The 19,827-nt window shown below is 45.8% G+C and overlaps 1 protein-coding gene across 1 annotated transcript in view; it reads right to left on the bottom strand.

Moving 5' to 3' along the window:
• Positions 1 to 5,432: 5,432 nt before the first annotated feature.
• Positions 5,433 to 19,827, bottom strand: part of ERGIC1 (endoplasmic reticulum-golgi intermediate compartment 1) — a 106,491-nt gene continuing 92,096 nt past the window's right edge. Inside the window, exon 10 of the mRNA XM_075009870.1 lies at positions 5,433 to 5,602. Coding sequence (XP_074865971.1) covers positions 5,495 to 5,602 — 108 coding nt within the window. The 3' untranslated portion in view covers positions 5,433 to 5,494. The remainder of the gene's footprint in view (positions 5,603 to 19,827) is intronic.

Genomic DNA, 19,827 nt, shown 5'->3' with positions numbered 1-19,827 from the left:
CCTTATTCCTATAACCAGATATCCTGAAGTGTCCCACTAGCATCCCCCTTTCAAAAGGGGGCACTAGTGTAGACAGCCAGACACGCACAAACCTCTGAGTATTTGTTTCAGCTGGTACTAAATACTAGGAATATCACAAGAGAGCCCTGTGTCTCTTGCTTTTTTGTGCCCGTACTGAGTTTTGGCACCTTGGCAGCCCCAGCCATAGGAGGGAGTGGGGGACGGGGAGATTCCTGAGTACAGGCTCCCCTTTTTTTTTTTTTCCTGGACGCTGCCTGTGCCCCATTTTCGTCAACAAGACCTCAACTTTCCACAAACATTTGAGGAAATACCACATTTCCATGGGCTCTTCTTTCATCTGGGAATTAAACACTAGTTGCTCAAGAACGTTAAGCAAAGGTCTTTGTGTTTCAGGGATAATGCAGCTTTCAGGGAGTGTATGAAGGTTATTTGTTGAATCAGCATCATATCCGACAGTCCACGAAACTGGAAGTGTACAAAGCTGTAGTCCTGATTAGTCTCCTGGATGGCTGTGACACCTGGACCTTGTACAGAAAACACATAAAACTGCTGGAGCGCTTCCACACACGCAGCCTGAGATCAATACTGCACATTCGATGACAGGACAAAGTTACAAACCTGGAAGTCCTGGACAGAGCAGGAACCGTGAGCATCGAAGCCATGATTCTGAAAGCCCAGCTTCACTGGACAGGGCACATCATACGAATGGAGAAGTCAAGAATCCCTAAGCAACTCCTCTACGGTGAATTCTCCCAGGGCAAAAGGAATCAAGGTAGGCCTCGCAAGAGGTAGAAAGACAGCATGAAGGCTAACATTGCTCATGCTGGTTTCAAGCCAGATTAGCTAGAGCAGCATACGAAAAAACAAATAGGCTGGCATGCTCTTGTACGACTCACATGTGACAACTCTGAAGAGCAGCAATGCGTACACTCATTGATGCTCGTGAGAGGAAGAAAGCAACAGCAGCAGCCGCACCAAGAGAGCCAGGACAAGTCCCTTGCCCCCACTGTGAATGCCCATGCCGTTCAAAGCTTGGACTCCTCAGCCACATGCAAGTCCACAACCGATGAGCCTGTGCAAGCTCAATACATCATCGTCGGACATGATGGGACTACCTACGGTACACTACGGATGAAGGTTATTTGGTTTCTGCAGAGATAAACATCTTAGAAAGGGCTGTATGTTTATTTCTACAGCTATCCCTCCAGAAAGCCTCAAATCCATATTTTGATGGAGGTACATGCAAAAGCAGAGTCAGGGGAATGGTAAAATCACAGCCATGAATGTAACAGCTTTGTGGAAATGTCTGCTTGAATTTTAGGCTATGCTTGTTAGATCTCATACTAGTGGGATTCTGCTGTTTTCTTGCCATTAGGTCTTAGGTCTAAGTTTTGTATTCATTATGGCTCATTGTAACTGGTGTTTTCCTTTACAGAAGAGAAGGCTGAAGGGTGATTTAATAGCAGCCTACAACTTCCTGAAGAGGAGCTCTAAAGAGGATGGAGAGAAACTGTTCTCAGTGGTGGTAGATAGCAGAACAAAGAGTAATGGTCTGAAGTTTACAGGAGGAGAGGAGTAGGTTGGATATTAGGAAAAAACTACCTCACCAGGAGGGTGGTGAAGCACTGGAATGTGTTGTCTAGAGGGGTGGTAGATTCTCCATCCCTAGAGGTTTTTAAATCCGGGCTTGACGAGGTCCTGTCTGGGATGACTTAGTTGGGATTGATCCTGCTTGAAGCAGGGGGCTGGACTAGATGACCTGCTGAGGTCCTTTTGAGCCCTATGATTCTATGGAAATAAAACAATAAAAAGTGAGGGGAGGTGGGAGACTGCCACTGTAGCAGCAGCTTTGCTTTCACAAGGCACCTTCTCTTTTGAGATGAACAGCAAACTCCTCTGTTAAAAATACCCTGACATGTTTCATGCTGCAGCCAGGGGATGGGCACGTCCAGAACATGCAGCAGATCCCTATGTTCACATTGGTGTGATTCAGCTTACGTGGGTTTGGATCCATTGCCCTGAGACAGGTTTGAGCTGTGATGTCAAGGTCTGGACGTTTCCCTTGTAAAAAATTCATCTGGAATTTGAAAGGCTGTTGGGGTTCTCTCTAGCAAAAACTAATCTCACTAGTGTAGCTTTGAAACAGTCTATGACTGTATTATTTCAGGGGATTGTTTTGAAAGGAAAGCAGGTAAGCTGAAGTCTACTTGAAAACTTAACAGCCAGACTGGCTCTCTTGTGGCCAATGACTTACATTTTTATGATGGGGCAAAGATACACTGCATGTTGCTACATTAATATCCTTTTAATCCTTAAACCCAATAGCTCTGAGTAGAAATTCACCAAACACAAGAGTTAAAATGAGGATGTTTGCTCTAAATTTGCATTGGAAGCAGTCAACTAGAGGAAATTCCTCAGCAGGTAAGAGAACTGATTAAACTGGAAAAATCCCATGTTCCCTTGGCAAAGCCACCACCACCAAGTGGGCAAAAATACACAGACATACACACTGAAATGAAGACGATTTGTACGGTTTTAAACTTGATTTCTATAAATGGAAAAAAAATGTATAAAATCCATCCATACATAAAGAGATACAGGAAATTACAAGATCCGGTTCACACCTAAATAACATCAATCAGTCCACTAAAAAAAAACAGGAAATTCCACCGCTGTAATTTTTCAGAAGTTATTACAGGGCAGGTACCAAAGGATTTTTTTTCCAACCCAATTAAAAATATTTCTATCTTCCTTACTTGTAAAATAATAGGATAATTTCAACATACGCATACTGGGTAGAGCAAAATGTTTCTGGCTCTTGCATCTATGTGAAATATTCAAGATGCATATAATTACAATGTTCTATTTGGACACTTTCTTCTCCAGGAAAGGGCTAAAGACAATAGATCCTACTCCAAAGAAACCCTACTGCCCTTCCAGAACCTATAAAGTTGAGACACTTGGGGTTTGTTTTATGATTTCCAGCAACCCAGAAACACTCAAAATATGTATTTTCACGTCACACAATTTACAAATCAACTTCAGTCCTTGTTCGATGTTTAGGGGCTATAAAGAACATGCTGATGGATCAATCCAGTTCCCAGTGGACTGTCTGAATGTCCACATTACATATAAACTATTGGCAGGAAATTTCTCCTCATACTGCCAATTCATTGAGGATCTCAGACAGGTCAAGGATGAATGAAGGACATGGAGACTGAGCTACTCTTTCATGCTTAGGATTTAGAAATATGGGTGGGAACTGGTGAGGAAAGCATGTTCTGTGACTGACTGTGTGGTATCTGTGAGTAGAGGGAGGACTTCCGTAACTGACAGTCTAAGGCTGGTAAAACAAGACTGGGTTTCGTTTTTGTTTTGTTTTTCTTAGTGTTGGGAAATGTAGGCACCTCAGAATCCCAAAGGACGTGTTTATTGTGTTCTACAGGTGTGTATCATGTATTGTACAGAGACAGCACAAGGCGTCAAGTTGTGTATGTTCATCCAAGATGGCACAGTGTTTCTCTGAACAAGCAGCATGTGTGATCAATTCAAATGGCAGACTCCAAACTCGATGGTCAATGTTTAAAAAAGGCAGGAGAAAGGATACCCTGCGGTGGGGGACACACACCTTTTTTGGATTGGGGACTGCTGATCCACAGAAAACTCAGTTGGGGGCCACATGCAAATGAGAAACAAGCAAAAAAAAAACCCACCAACCAACCAACCCCCAAAACAAAACCTGCTGCACCAGTAGGGAGAAACCCCCAACCCAAAAAAATAAAGCCTCACAGATGTGGCCCCCAATTGAGAAGCAAAAAAGGTATTCACCTCACTACCTTCAAGCTCCCTCACAGAGTCTAGGGAAACTGGGGCTAGTAGATTTTTGTGGCCCCACCCCAGAGTCTGGGGCAAAAAAATGAGGGGTTCAGTGCACAGGATGGGTCTGCTGGGGGGCAGGCTGGAGATGCGTCTGGGCAGGAGATAAGGTGCAGGAGGATGGGGTAGGGGTGCAGAGTCTGGGCAAGAGGTAAGGTGCAGGAGCAGGATGGGGTTGGGGGTCTGGGAGGAAGGGGCACAGGATGAGGTGGAGATGCTGGGTCTTGGCAGAAGGTAGGGGGCAAGACCAGGGTGGGAGTGGGAGTTTGGGGTCTAGATGGGAAGTAAGGTGCAGTAGCAAACTGGGGTGGTGAGGGGTCTGGAAAGGGGTGCAGGAGAGGCTTGGGGTGGAGCGTGGCATTTGGAAGAGGGTGCAGAAGTGGAGTAGAGTGCGGGATCTGGGAGGGAAGGGTCAGGCGTGGGACATCAACCTGGCACAGCTCGTGAGGTGTGGGGGGTTGGCCACATAGCTCTGCACTTCAGGGAACTGCCCCCCCCCCCCCCCCATTGCTGTGATTCAGCCACTGAGAGCAATGGGAGGAGTTCCCTGAAGTGGGCAGGAGTAGCTTTTCTGTCCCTTACCAGGCAGGGCCTGCAGGCTTGGATCTGGCCCTCACTTGTCTGGAGCAGCCCAGTGAGGCTTGGGGCTCCCATGCAGAGGGGATCTGGTGCTCAAGCCATGGTACCTCTGGCCCCAGGGCTGGCGTACCAGTGCTGGCTCGTGCACTGCAGTGAGGGGAAGTGGAGCACAAGCCCTGAACCTTGCAGGCCAGATCAAAGCAAGCTGTAGGCCAGATCTAGCCTGTGGGTCGTAGGTTCCCCACCTCGATATAAGCCTAGCATTGCAATGACAACTTCCAAAAAAAAAGGCCGTATATAATAGTGTTAACTTAGTTTGGCTTTTTACTTCATGCCATATGTAAACACAAGACTGGATATTCAGTTATTGGGAAGGAATTAAAATATTTTTACATTCAAAAAAGAGTAAAAGAGAGACTGTCCCCTTCCCCAACTACAGTTACTCAGAGAAGGTGACTGGGGAAAGGTTTACTCCTATTTGCTCATTCATCTAGACAGGGTCATATCCACAGAAGAGCTTTTGAATAAAACACACACATCTGAAAGTCATTTTTGTCTCTCTCCTCTTGGGATTGTTGTGGGGATTAAACACTACTCTTTTTGGCACTGTGGGTAGAATTTCTTCCAAATGGATAATTTTGCCTTATAAAAATACAATTGTCTGATCATGCAATTCCAATAGCATGAAATAGCTACAAGAGAATTTATTTAAGTCTTTACAACCCCTATCTAAGGAACCCCCCTGCCACTAGTGTATTACTCTGTAGGATCCAGGAGAGCTGATTCATAAATGCATTTTCTCCATTAAAAACATTTTGAGAGGTAGGGGGAAAGGGGCTCGTGATTCTGAGCCTTGAAATTTAGATAGATTTTTGATTTGTTGAAAAGAATGTCACTGAATAATTTGACTAAAGAATAATGTATTGATTCAGTCAAAGAGAAGAAACAGGTGTATGTGTGTAGAAATAGTTCTCATTCTTTACTCCTCCTCCTGAAGCTTTGGATAATGGTTTCATTGCTACTGCATTTTCCCTAATTGGATCTTCTTCCAGGCTTCAGAGGCTGTGAAAATGCATGAGTCAAGGATCCCAGCTACTGTAAATGTTCCTCCAATAATGGCACAGATCTGAAATTTACAAAAAGAGAGAGTTTAGGGATTGGCTGATACCGAGATAGACCTCCTGCAGCTTGACACCCAGGGCAAAAGTAAATGCTTACAGTTATTGTACTCGATGGAGTCACTGGGTTATTTTAGGATGAATCAATGCTGGGGAGATAGTTAAATGCCAAGGCTTGGAGACAAGTATCAGAGAGGTAGCCAAGTTAGTCTGTATCTTCAAAAACAAGAAGTCCTGTGGCACCTTATAGACTAACAGATATTTTGGAGCATAACCTTTCATGGGCAGAGACCTGCTCATGCATCTGACAAAGTGGGTCTTTACCCATGAAAGCTTATGCTCCTAAATCTCTCTTAAGTTTATAAGGTGCCCCAGAACTTCTTGCTGTTTTTTGAAGGCTTGGAGAGAGACTACCAGTCTTACTGAAGGGAAAAGGAACTTCTTCAACATACTATTAGCCCATTCTTTCTGGCAGCTCTACTCAGCGATGAAATCACCATGTTAAACACAATGGCTGTGTCTACATTAGCCCAAAACTTCGAAATGGCCATGCAAATGGCCATTTCGAAGTTTACTAATGAAGCACTGAAATACATATTCAGTGCCTCATTAGCATATGGGCAGCCGTGGCACTTCGAAATTGATGTGGCTCGCCGCTGCGCGGCTTGTCCAGACAGGGCTCCTTTTCAAAAGGACCCCGGGGATTACTACTTCGAAATCCCCGTATTCCTATCTGCTCATAGGAATAAGGGGATTTCGAAGTAGCCGGGGTCCTTTTGAAAAGGAGCCCCGTCTGGATGAGCTGCATCAATTTCGAAGTGCCGCAGCTGCCTGCATGCTAATGAGGTGCTGAATATGTATTTCAGCACTTCATTAGTAATCGTCAAAATGGCCATTTGCATGGCCATTCCGAAGTTTTGGGCTAGTATAGACACAGCCAATGTCACCCATTTGGTGTGTGGTTATAAGAATCCCCTCTTTATCCTCAATGTCACAAATACAACTGGATTTCCCTCTGAGTACTTTGACACCTCTTGGTTTGAACCCTCTACTTCTATTATCTATTTGAGTAAGTACCCAGACCTTTCATACTCCAGGCTCAGACTGAAGGTATTTTAGATGGTTTATTTTAATCCAGTAGCAACCCCAAGAAATACTGCAAGGATTCATCACAGTGCTGACATCAGAACACATCAATCATTGCTTTTGAAGTGTGCACCTGTAACAATATAACCAATATGGTTTCTCTTTAGCCATATTGAGAGGCCTAGAGCTCTTCTGCAGCCAGAATAAAGAGCAGCAGCCAGTAACCGTGAAGCTACAGGTCACACTCACGTACAGTAAATTTCACACATTCACAAACTCCAGGTTTGCAAATTCAATTATTCGCAATCCCGGGGCTCCAGGACAGGAGTGCTGGTGGCTGCCACTTCCCCAGGGCCCCAGGCAGGAGTGCTGGCAGCTGCCGCTTTCCTGGGGCTCCGGGCAGGAGTTCCAGCAGCTGCCCCTTCCCCAGGCCTCCAGGGTAGGGAGTGCCGGTGGGTGCTGCTTCCCCGGATGGGGAGTGCCAACAGCTGCTGCTTTCCCAGGGCCTCGGGCAGAGAGCGCCGGCAGCTGGAGAGTGCCAGCAGCCACTGCCTCACCAGGACTCTGGGCAGGAGTGTCCACAACTGGGGATCCAGGCAGGGAGAGCTGGTGGCTGCAGCTTCCGCATATTCACGAAATTCAACATTTGTGAGGGTTCGCAACACCAAACCCTCATGAATGTTGAGACCCTACTGTACTCACAGGGAGGGAATAGCTCAACCCTGCTAAACCCAGGGTTGTGAGTTCAATCTTTGAGGAGGCCATTTAGGGCCCTGGGGCAAATAGACTTAAAAAAAATAAAAATCAGTCAGGGATGGTGCTTGGCCCGGCCAAGAGGGCAGGAGACTGGACTCGATGACGTCCTGAGGTCCCTTCTGATTCTATGAGATGTGTATCTCCACATATTTATTTATCCTATATACATTTCAGTACAATAATGTCATATCAAGCTGTTACGAAAAAGACCACATCCTACTGCCACCCATTGTCTCCAGATAACGAAACGTATCTCAAGATGGGTAAAGAAAACTGAGTTAATAGCATTTAGTCTGGCAAGCAATGACTTATTAATAGCTGAGGTTGTGGAATAACCATTTTATGAGGATTGTCTTCACTCTTCTACTGTTTTCTGTATAATCTCTGCCTAGATTGTAATTGCTCCCTTCAGCTGTATGATTAATTTTGCAAGGTGTAAATCAGTTAAGGTGGTGGGTTATGATTGGTTAGGTAATTCTGTTACAGTATGTTATGACTGGTTAGTTGCTTCACACCATTGGATATCTCAAGTGGGTCTGAGGACTCACCATTTGAAAGAACAAAGCCAGTCATGTCATCGTAGAAGTGGTGTATGAGGTTAACGAATCTTCTCGGGCAGCCAAGTTTTGACAGGATAATCCACAGGGCTTCTCTGTTGATGGTGTCAAACGCCTTGGTCAGGTCTATAAAGACAGTGTACAGATCCAAGTTCTGCTCTATGTACTTTTTCTGGACTTAACGAACAGCAAAGATCATGTCAATGATGCTGCAGCCTGGGTAAAAAGCACACTGTGCCTCTGGTAGGTTCTCCTCTGAGATGCTGGTGATCAGACGGTTGAGCCAAGATCTTCCCAGCAGTACAGAGAAGGGAGATGCCCCGGTAATTTCCACAGTCCACTTTGTTGCCCTTGTTCTTGAAGAGCGAGATGATTGTGGAATCCTTAAAGTCTTTGGGCATGTCTTCTTCTTCCCAGATGCTGATCAAGATGTTGTGAAAGGCTTCAAGTGACACTGGTCCTGCTGCTTTGAAAATTTCAGCAGGGACACCATCCATCCCAGGGGCTTTGCCAGAGGTGGTCTGGCTGACTGCCTTTTTGACCTATTGTGGGTTTCTGAGGGAGCTGGTCTAGGGCCACAGGGTCGACAACGGAGGGTCTGTTGAGAAGGCTGCTGAAGTGCTCTCTCCACCTATTGTTGATGCTGTTCTTCTCCCTCAGAAGGGTCATGCCATCTACAGACAGGACAGGTGTAGTACTTGGCTCTGAAGGTCCATATATAGCTTTGATAGCACTGAAGAACATCTTGGAGTTCTTGGTGTCAGGTAGCATTGGACTTCATCAGCTATACTCTCCCACCACTCATCTTGCATTTTGTGAAGTGCCGTTTGCGCCTGGCTCTGAAGGTGTTTGAAACAATCACATTTGGAGATTGAGGACTGATCATTTTGCCATAGCAGAAACGCGTTCTGTTTGTCCTCTGAGATCTTCATGATGGCCTTGTCATTTTCATCAAACCAGCCTTGGTGAACTCTTTTTTTTCAGTCCTAGTGTTGACTTGGCTGACTCCATCACCAGGGTTTTGAACTGGTCCCACTTTTGTGTTGGGTCTCCAGTCAGAGGTCCATGGGACGTCAGCACTTCATCAAGGCAGGCTGTGAATTTCTCCCGATGACCAGTATGTTGCAGCTTCCTAATGCTGAAGAAGGGTCTGACAAACTTGAGCTTCTTGTGGTGCAGTGGTGTGATGTGCAGCATAAGGACTGATCTGATGAGTCTATGATCAGTCCAGCGCTCAGCTCCCTGCATGGCCCTGGTGATCTTAACATCTTGAATGTCCCGCCTGTGACTGATGACATAGTCAAGCAGGTGCCACTGTTTTGATCACAGGTGCATCCATGTGGTCTTGTATTTACTGGCTTGCCTGAAGAGAATGTTGGTAATCGTCAGGTCATTTTCTGCACACAAGTTCAGCAGAAGGCAGCCATTGGCATTCATGTTACCAACATCATGATGATCCAGCAACCCTTTCCAGGACCTACAGTCTTTGCCAACCCTGGTGCTGAAGTCACCCAACAGGAGCAGCTTGTCACTAGGAGAATTTGCTTTCAAAAGATGGTCAAGGTCCTCATGGAAGCTTTCTTTTGCTTTGTCACTGCTAGTCAGCGTGGGGGTGTGAGCGCTGATGACTGTAACGTGGCGAGAGGTGTTGAGGGGGAAGCGGAGCTTGATCAAACACTCACTGATGCAAACTGGTAGGTCAGGAAGCTGGTGCAGAAGTGATTTCTTGATGGCAAGTCCCACTCCATGGATTCAGTCTTCATTTTCTGGCCTGCCTTTCCAGAAGGCGGCGTAACCTCCTTTTGTTTCACAGATGGATCCTTCCTCTGCCAGCCTAGTCTTGCTCTGGGCAGCTATGTCAATGTTATAACATGCCAGTTCTCTTGCTATGAGGGCAGTTCTTCTCTCAGGCCTCAGCATTCTCCCTGTCCAAGAGGGTGTGAATGTTCCATGCTGCAAATATCATCTTTCTTTTCACTGTTTTTCGACTGCTGTGAGGGTAAAACTGCCAGCTACGGCATGCTGGCCCTTTTGGTTGTGACAAGAAATTTTAGGGACACCTTTACTAGTCCCCTCCCTCCTTTTGAGGGTGAGCAGTGCTGTTCCTAAAAAGGCCTGCCCAGTCGTCTGGGATGCTGCCGAACTCCTCTGTCGTCCGGGGGTCAGAGTCGAGTGACCAAGTCCACAGGCCGCCTACATGTAGGTTTGGAGCTACGACTCCCAGTGGTCACCTCCACCTGTCGCTTCGCCCCTCCGCCATCGCCTCAGGACTTTGAGGTAGACAGAAGTGATGAGACTGTGCAAAGAACCTATGTGGGAGAATGTCTGAAATGGAAAAGCCATTGCACAGGGGCAGTTCCACTCTCTTGATTTCAGAAGCCTGGTTCCAGTGGTACGAAAAGTCATCACGGCTGGGACTTCCAAGGCTGCAGTGGATGGCCATGCTGTCTTTGGTGCCTTGTCACGCCCCTCGCTCTCCACAGAGCGCTACAGAACCGCCTTCCTGGTCGTTGGATCTTGCTGTTGATCTCATCCACCCAGTCTGCTGGGGCCGACTTTGCATTCTGGGATAGGCAATTCCCTATCTCACCACAGGTTTCGGACCCACCAGCTACCCTCACCTGGTTTAGCCCGCCTGTCGAAGCGATTTATCAGGGTGTGTCCGCTGCATGTTACAGCTTCTTGGAGCCACAGGTGAGAGCTGGGTGCCAGGTGGGGACCAAAGGTGCACGAACTGCCCCCAAGAGACACGGCAAGTCCCCACACCAGAGGTGCTACCCCTCCCTGGGTACCCCATACACCCCGATTGGTTAGTAAAATTATATTAAAATAATAAGTCAAACTATAGGTAAGCAGGACTCAAGTTTCATGACTTAAACTTGGGTCCAAGAAGGAAAGCAGGAAGGGCAGAAGGATGGAAGAAGGAACACTTTAAGGAATAAAACCTGGGAGGACTCACCCCCCGCACCCCACCCCCTCCAAGACCAGCACTACCAGACCCTGGGGTGCAGCAATCAGCATCCAGAGACTGACTCCGTATGTCCCAACAGGGGAAGTCTGCCATCCTTGTCAGGATTGGTGAGCATGATACTCTCTGCTTAGCATGTATTCTGCTTTCTTGTTAATTGTAAATAGAGAATAAGAATGTTACTTTGTAAGGCTTTTTCAGTGGCACAAATCCTGCATATCTGCAGGGAATTACACCCTGAGCCCTAGGAATGGGGTAAGGGTGGGAGTTTAAATTGTCAGGGTCATGCCTTGAGCCCTGCGGACTGGGTAAAGGTGTGTATGTCCCTGAGTGTGGAAAGGATAAAGAAATGTGTGCGGGTATCACACTTACTACATAGGAGAGTTCCAAAGCATGACCTCACTACTCCCCAGCCCACCTCAAATTGTTAATATACAAGTGCAGGCAAGAAAACAATTTAAGACAAAGGAATCTGACTGATCAGTTTCTGTCACATGTGCCAATAGAAAGTACAGCACATCTCAAATGCCCATCACAGCACCCTTGCCTCCCCTTTTGTCCTCTCCCACTCTCTGCCACTAGCCCACAGACGAATATCTGAGCAGTGTCCCAAGACAGTTGTAGAAACTCTCACAATCTGGCACAGTTTAAATGCTCCTGGGCAGAACACTAAAAATGTGCCAGAGGGAACCATGCTGCATTGTCCCCTAAGGAATGGCAAAGGCTTGTCGCATCACAAATCTCTCTCTCACTGCTAGGATTCTACAGTAGGAATGCCACCATTCTAGATGTATGTAGCGTTCCTGTGCCGTGCTGGTCCCAGGATATTAAAGAGACAAGGATGGGTGAGGTAATATCTTTTTTGGACCAATTTCTGCTGGTGAGAGAGAGAGGTTTTCAAGCTGACATGTAACCAGAACTCTGTGTAGCTAAAAAGCTTATCTGATCGCTCACTAACAGTTGTTGGTCCAGTTAAATTACAATCTCAGCCACCTTGTCTGCCTCAGAGTAGCTCTCTGGAATCTCTCTGTTCCAGAGTTTCTTGAAATGTGTTCCTCAGAAGACTGGTGTTCTGTGAGTAACTTGCAGGTGTGCCATGACGTTTGGATGGTCTCTATTTTCTGTTATTAAAACTAGATGCAATGTTACGTCTTCATTGCTGGGGTACCTGATTAAATTACTTCTTGCTGGTTTTACTGTGTATGTTACTGTTTGGTTTTGGTCTGACGACAATTTTTTTTAAGAAAATTGTCATAGGTGCTCTACATAAAAAATAATTGCTGTTGTGAGGTCTCAAAAAGTTTAAGAAACACTGCTGTACCCTATCTACCTACTGACTCACTGGCCTGATGGTGATTCTGCTCCTTCACACACTCACTTCACTATGGTTCTATTCCTCTGTAGTCTTGCATTTGATCCTTTCCTAATGCGACTCTTATTGACTGAAGCAGCCTCCCTCCGGTTCTTAGGCTCAGTTATTTCAAATTTCAGTGGAAAAGAAATCTCTTTTCTCCCTGATGGATTGTCAGCCCCCACCACACCTACTAGCTTTATCACAATGGCTTTTCACGAGGCTTGGCAGGATTTAATTTAAATGGTTAATGACAGTAAAAGTCTATTTCACCAGACAGTCTGAAATGGACATCAAATACGCATCAGTAACAACCAGCACGTGCAGCCTCCCTTGTGCCTGCAAAGATCCAGTGTCACCTTGTCTACAGCCATACATGGAGCCCCCTGCCGCCCAGCTGTCATGGCCCCCACTTACTCCTGGGATGGGAGTGTTGTGGGCCACACCCTAGGGATCAGGCATTCAACAGCAAGATGGCCTCCCCTGTGGCTGGGGACTCCTCTTTGCAGACCTCTGCTTTGCCCTGCCTGGACTGCAACTGTTCCCTTAACTTCTGCTTACAGGGATCCAGTCAGTAGCTCCGCAGTCCCTCAGGGTGCCCCCTGCAGTACTGCTATCTGTGTCCCATTCTGGCTGCACAAGGAACCTCTGAACCACTGCTGTGAAACTTGACATTTATTTTAAATAAATAAATAAATAAATATATCAGAAAAAGGTTAAAAATAAAAATTGATCTCAACCACTGAACTTAAAAAAAGTAAAAATCAAATTCCGCCAAGCCAACTTTTAATTTAGTCACCACATGATGTCTGTCCAGTGCAGCTTTCTATCAGAAGTGGGAAAAGTACCCAAAACGTTACTTAAGTAAAAGTACAGCTGGGGGAGAGGGTAGTTAGGTACAAGTCAACGCTGTCCCCCTGGAAAACTACATGAGTAAAACTGCACACAAGCCACATCTTTATTTAACTTTTTGGGTACTCTTCCCACCTCTGCTGTCTATCATCCACAGATGTCTGCTTTCTCCCTTACCTGGAGAGCAGTTTGCAATGCAGGGTGAATGTATGTTCTCAATTCCTAAAGGACAGAGACTAATAAGATGTAGAGCTGACATTTTCCACTGCTAGAGCCTATTTTCAGCTGTTTATAACTTTGCCAAACTAACTGGTCAAACTGAAGTTTTTCATGATGGATATCTAACTCAGGCTGGATTATTTAATTCTCAGCACAAGAGGGGGAAAAAAGTGTTTTTCCAGTGTTAAAAAAAATCTCAACTATTTCACTGAGAAGCTTTAGCACAGTCCTACTTTGAAGCCAGGGCTAGAAATTCCACAGGAGAATTGTCTTGGAAGTCAGAGGCAGTTTTTGTATCCCTGCAAAAATTTACCCAATTCGTCGAAATTGTAAGTCTTGGGGAAAACCACCTCTAGCACTGCTCACTAGAAATTTGCTAACAGCTTGACAGCAAAATGCTCCAACATTCCATTCCCACAGAGCTCCGTAGTGACCATGCTGAGCACAATCCAACCCGAGAAGTCACAGCACTCGCTGGGCTGAGCAGGACTTTCTTTGCAACTGCTTCTCACAGTTGTTAGGGGACACTGTGATGCCCAGCACCAGAACCGGGAGAACGGAGACTGCCTTTTCGATGCTGTCAGTGCTCCCTCTGCTGGTGCCCAGGCTGTACGGAAGAGGAACACATCTGGTTCAAGAGAACAGGGCTGCATCTACACAGCGAGACAAATTTGAATTTAAGGCACGTAGCTTGATATTACCACGTGGCTGTCTTCACTTTACATACCATTAGCTCGATTTAGGGGGCACTAATACCGAGATTACAATATCGAAGTTACCTGCTGGATATAGCATCAAGCTCCAATTCAAAAGTTGGATTAAAGGCCGGCGTGGAAGCGCCACGTCTTAAAACTGAATTCATTAGCTTCTAGATTTGTCCCGGATGTACCCCACAGTGCCCCTCAGTGCTCCGCTCTGGCCGCTGCTCTCCAGGGGCGCCAGAATTAGGCAACAGGAAGATCGTGAATTTCAAATCGTGACCAAAGCCTGTGGCTGTGGGGTCATGTTTGTGTGCGAGCCTGAGGCATGTCTTTCTTTCTTTGCTATTAGCATTGTGAACACATCTACCCATTCAACTAGGCCCATCATGGGGCTACACTTGTTATTTTTTTCCGCGCCGCCTGGCACCAACCACTGTCCTGCCACACCACGTGGCAACACGGCTGTTGTGGGGGTCGTGCTTGTACAAGAGGCTGAGAAACTTCTCAGCAGTTTGCATTTGCGTGCAAAGCCCCCTCTATCCCCCACAGGCGCCACGGAGTCGGGGTCTTTCCTGTGCTCAGCCACATCACACGGGTAGCCCCTGACCCAATAAAAGGACATGCCTGCCATACTGGACTGACCACACTGCCACGCAGCACCATGTCCTGGCTTGCGCATGTTTAGGGCTCCATGGACAGAAAGAATTTTGGGGGCTTGCTGCCACCAGAGGGAAGTTTCCCCTAGCAGCTAAGATAGTCGGGGGACTACTTCAACTGATCCCCACTGAACCCTTCCAATACCCCTTATCATGACCAGCGGGGCTTGCTGCCACCAGGGGAAAGTTTCCCCCTGTGGCTAAGATAGTCAGGGGGACTACTTCAACCGGCTCTGCAGCCACAGAACCCAGCACCCCACCCCACCGAAAATGCTTTCAGGAGCTTGTTGTTCACTGCAGACAACTGCTGGTTTGATATTTCTGTTGTAACATCTTTTTTCTAATACTTCCTATCTGTCTTCATGTTTTGACCCCCACCAAAAACACAGGGCAGGGCAAGTTGAGATTCCTGATTCCGGTAAAGTGTAGTATATGGGATTTCACTGCAAGCCCCATGTTGGCAATATCTGTGTAATGAAGAAGGAAGACAAAAATCTCTTTTGCTAGACTTTTCTATCCTCTTTCTTCTAACTTTGAGAATACAGTCAGGGTCCTTGTGTGGTTTTCAGGGATGGGATGCAATCAAGGGAAGGGGGACACTCAGTGGATGGCTAGTTGAGAACACAGCACGTGCACAGATATAGTGCACCAAAAAGCCAGAGACCCTCCTCTCATCAACTCTCTTCTCTTTCTTCAAGCTTTTCAGGTCTCTGTGTTATTTTCAGGGATTGGGTGCAATCACAGGAAGGACACTCAGTGGATGGCCAGTTGAGAATCAGCTACAGAAGAAAGAGATTTCTGTAAAGTTTTTTGCCATCTCTACGGATGCCCTACTTTTCCTTCCTTCCTTCCTTCCAACAGGAAAAATGGAGGCTTGTTTGCCACAGGAGGGGAATGAGGAAAACTCAAAATGGGAAGATGATGTCAAAGACCAGCGAGCATACCCAGAATGCTGTGGGGACGAGAAACTGTGGGATAGGTTCCCACAATGCACTACTGAAACAGTTGGTGTTTGCCAATTGAGTGCAGCAGCAATGTCAACTTTTTGAGGAGCATGTGGGAAGGTGAGGATAGTCAAAACTGTAATTATAAATTCCAGAATTACAAAATCATTATTAAGAAATTAATAATCTTGTAGTGTAGATGCAACCTAAAGGACTAAAGTGGGGCCAGAAGCAGAGGAAGAACGTAACAGAAGGAAACAATTTGTACAGGGCAGAATCAGAACAATCTGTAATTCCAATTGTGATGATGACCCAAGATGGTATGGGGATCAAATGGTTCTATGTATTTTTTCCCAGACTGCTTTTTAAAAACTTTGGAAGTCATATAAAAAGCCCGATGGTTTAAAAAAACCACTGAAGTTTCATAGCCTCATGCTCAAAAGTTAGGAAACAACTGCACTAAGGTTGTACGTGCAACCTTAATTCCTCCCATTCTATCTACACATAGATGACATTTGATCAAGTCTTTAATTACATAATCTCATTCTATTTTTCACACAAGACCTCAACCTCATTTGGGAACAGGATGGATGATGCTCATGAATGAGGGTCTCCCTACCTGCTTCATTCACTACTGATTTTGCAGTTTGTGGTGAATGAAGCAGGGGATTATAAGGAAAAAAAAAAAGTAGCAGTATTTATGGTTAAGGAAGTCAAATGCAATGTTGGAGAATGGATTCTTACCCTGCCTTTAGCACAGAGTTCCTCAGTGATGCTGGGCAAGTCACAGCCCAAGTTTTCACAAGGAGCCCCTTCCCTTTCCACCCCGTGTCCCTTATTTTCTGAATGCCCACCTTGAATCACGTGGGGCCTGATTAGTAGGAGTGCTGAGTGATCAGAGATGTGGCTAAAATCAACAGGCGCTATTTTGTGATCATGTAAAGGTTACATACTCTGAAAATTCAGGACTTGCGTTTCTTAGTGAGGACACCCAAAATTTGCAAACAAAAATTTTAGCCTTTATATCATTTATATCAATATCTCCCCATTATATCACTTCAGTTCCCCACCTGTAAAATGGGGTTGATATCAACCTTCCTACAGAGGGATTCCTGGGAGGAAAAAAATTAGCATTTGTGAAGCATTCAATACTAAAGCAAAGAACACCACAGAAAAGCCCATGAGGAAATTAGCAATTCTGTATTCACTGCTACGTTTAAATCAATCCCCAAACTGTCCATGGCTGGAGCAGTTGCACACACTGGCCCAGGAATACCGGCAGGCCAGGATGGGTGGGAGGGAGCTGTCCATTACCATTCCCCAAGCCTCCCACTCTCCTGTGCTCTGAGTACCTGCAGCATCTGCTGCACCGGCAATTTTGGGAGATGAAGGAGTGTGGGGGAGACCTGACCACTGATGCTGCCCCGTGCCAGCTCCCAACCCCCTCATCCCAGAAGTCAGATCCTGGGGGACAGGGTGTCATGGGGGGAAGAGGGGCACAGTGGTTGCAGGAAGGAGTGAGGCTTGGGGAAGGTAATGGGCTCCTCCCTGGTCCCCAGTACTTCAGAGCCAGATTGCACAACTGTCCCAGGCTGGGGTTTTGAGACCCCGGATTTAAACTGTATGCTGGCAATAAGGCACAGATTAGACACTGAGTGATGGAATCATGGGGATAAAAAGAAATACTGAAAAAATCAGGGAGTGCCATCCACCACGAACAATGAATGAGGCAGCAAAAATAGTATGTGATCATGTAGTGAAAGGCAGTATAATTCATATGCACAAGGGGCCCCAATTAAAAGTGCTAAGGTTTCTAACTTGTGTGTGCCTGCCTTTGCAACCTTAATCTTCTTTTACTATAGCCTTTTTGTATGTCATTCAGAGTGAAGCCTGGGATGGCTCATTGAATGGTAGTTATTCTTGGGGCTGGTGAAAGGGGAAAAAACAGAAATGCTGCCTTGTCTCAGGAAGAGGGAGGATTTGGACTCGTACCAGATCCTAGAGATGGATGGGAAAATGCAGTAAGATTATTTAAAGCTACAGGGCAAAGGGCCAGCAGTTATAGGCAAGTTAGCTGTACAACATCCTTGGGAAGGAGCCAACTGCCATTTAGGTCTATTGCGCCATATCCGATTTGCCACAGAACAAATCACACTGGAGCACCACACCGATGAGCAGCAGTAGCCAAGTTAGGCAAGGAATTTGTTACAGTAATGGACTAACCAGATCTAATGATAGACCAATGATAAACGATGGCAGTGGGGAAGAAATAGCTCATTTATAAACATAATTATAATCCATGATACTTGTGTCCTGTGAGCTCAGTAAAACAGCAAGGTGCCTGAGTGACATGGGGCTGGGTAATAGGCTTCTTGCAGCACAGCTGGCAATCTGGCAGATAAAGCCTTAGAAACCTGAGCACCTGTCGGAGGCTCAGTTCTTATTTTTGTGGTGCAAATATGCTCTCTGCACTCTGCACCCTTCCCTTTCCACCCCTGCGAATGTGACGCACAGTGACTTTTCAGGGACAACGACGGCTAAGGAGATTGGCTATTTCAGTCCTCAGGGGATCAGATGACAGGAGGTTTTAGACCACAAAAAACGCTTTTAGAGTTTGCATCAGATGGTAGGAAAATCTGACTTTAGTGCAGCAACACAAGGGGGGAAAAACACAGAAAAATACATATTCATCTGCACAGCTCTGTACCGCTGAGTGCTTATGACTCATGTACACCTGGCATTCAGTTGGACTCTGCCTTCCAACAGACACAGCTTTGAGTTTTCTCTGAACAACAAAAGAGGTGAAACACAAGGTCTCTCTCTGGGTCAATACAGAAGTAATTCCATGTCATTTATTTGTTAGACAGTCCATTAGTGAGGCTCTAATAAGTGCTCAGAGTCCCATTCTATGGCAGGATTTTTGGGAAGCAGGTACTTTATTTGCATAGGGCTATGGGTGCAAAGGAGCTTTATAGATAAAGTGATCAATAGCTGTCTTAAGTTGATATTTATGCCTATGCCACTAAGGGGAATGACAAATAAAAGGAGTGGAGCAAGGAGACAACAGTGAGAGATCCTGCAACGACAACATAGGCATCACAGTAGAGTTTTAACAGATATGAATAGGGAATGGTGACTACAGTGTATTCTTGTTTTGTTTTGTCGGAGTACAGATTAACACGGCTACCTCTCTGTTACAGTATAGTGGGTGATGGAAGGCGGAGTGGAAAAAGTGAGTGCACCTGGAAGAGAGCAAAGCTGCACAGATATACCTAGCAGAAGATGAAACAGCAATGGCAGCACGGTGGTCTCTTTCCAAAATGAAATGCCATACTGGGGATCTTCAGGGCTTCTTCATGATCAGATTTTAGAGCAGAAGTGGCTGTTGTAATCATGCAGTCTGATCTCCTCCATAAAACAGGCCATATATTTGCACCAGGTAATCCTAGTCATGAGCTCAGTAACTTGTTGTTGAGATAGTGCATATGCATTTAAATCAAAACTAGGTACTTTTCTAAGAGAGTTTATGTGATGGGGAGTCCACCACACTCCTCAATAAGCTGTGCAGATGCCTAATTGCTGTCAGTGCTACAAATTTGCACCTTATTTCCGGTTTGATGCATCTGACAAAGTGGGTCTTTGCCCACAAAAGCTTATGCTGCAAAAAATCTGTTCGTTTATAAGGTGCCACAGGACTTCTGATGGTAATCAAGTTAGCCCTGGTTTTCACTTAGTGCTAAGTTGTGGTTAACATTGTATTTGTTAATATAGGATACTTTCAGTATTTTCTAGCACGATGCTTTTTGTTCTGCATAGATTAGGCCTCTTGCATGTCATGGAATGATGTTCTTAATGTCACTGGAAACAAAAGGGGTAGCCACAAGCTAACAAGCATTAGACTAGGCAGCATTATAGTTTGGATGGCAGTAATGAGGGCCATAATGTATGGTACAATGCTGTGTGTTCTGAGACATCAATCTGAGCTGCTTTGGAATTTTAAAAAGAAACTCGAAGCTCGAGCAAGATGTCAGTCATCCTCTGTTTATCCACAGAACAAATATGGTACAGGCAACAGCAGCACAAGAGTCCTCTGGTCCCAGCACTTTTTTCTGATTTCACCTCCCTACACAAACTACCAGACAC

The sequence above is a fragment of the Carettochelys insculpta genome, chromosome 15 (genome assembly GCF_033958435.1).
Source record: "Carettochelys insculpta isolate YL-2023 chromosome 15, ASM3395843v1, whole genome shotgun sequence".
In the NCBI taxonomy this organism is placed as follows: Eukaryota; Metazoa; Chordata; order Testudines; family Carettochelyidae; genus Carettochelys; species Carettochelys insculpta.
Note: the sequence above shows the minus strand (reverse complement) of the source record. Positions and strands in the feature narration are given on the sequence as shown.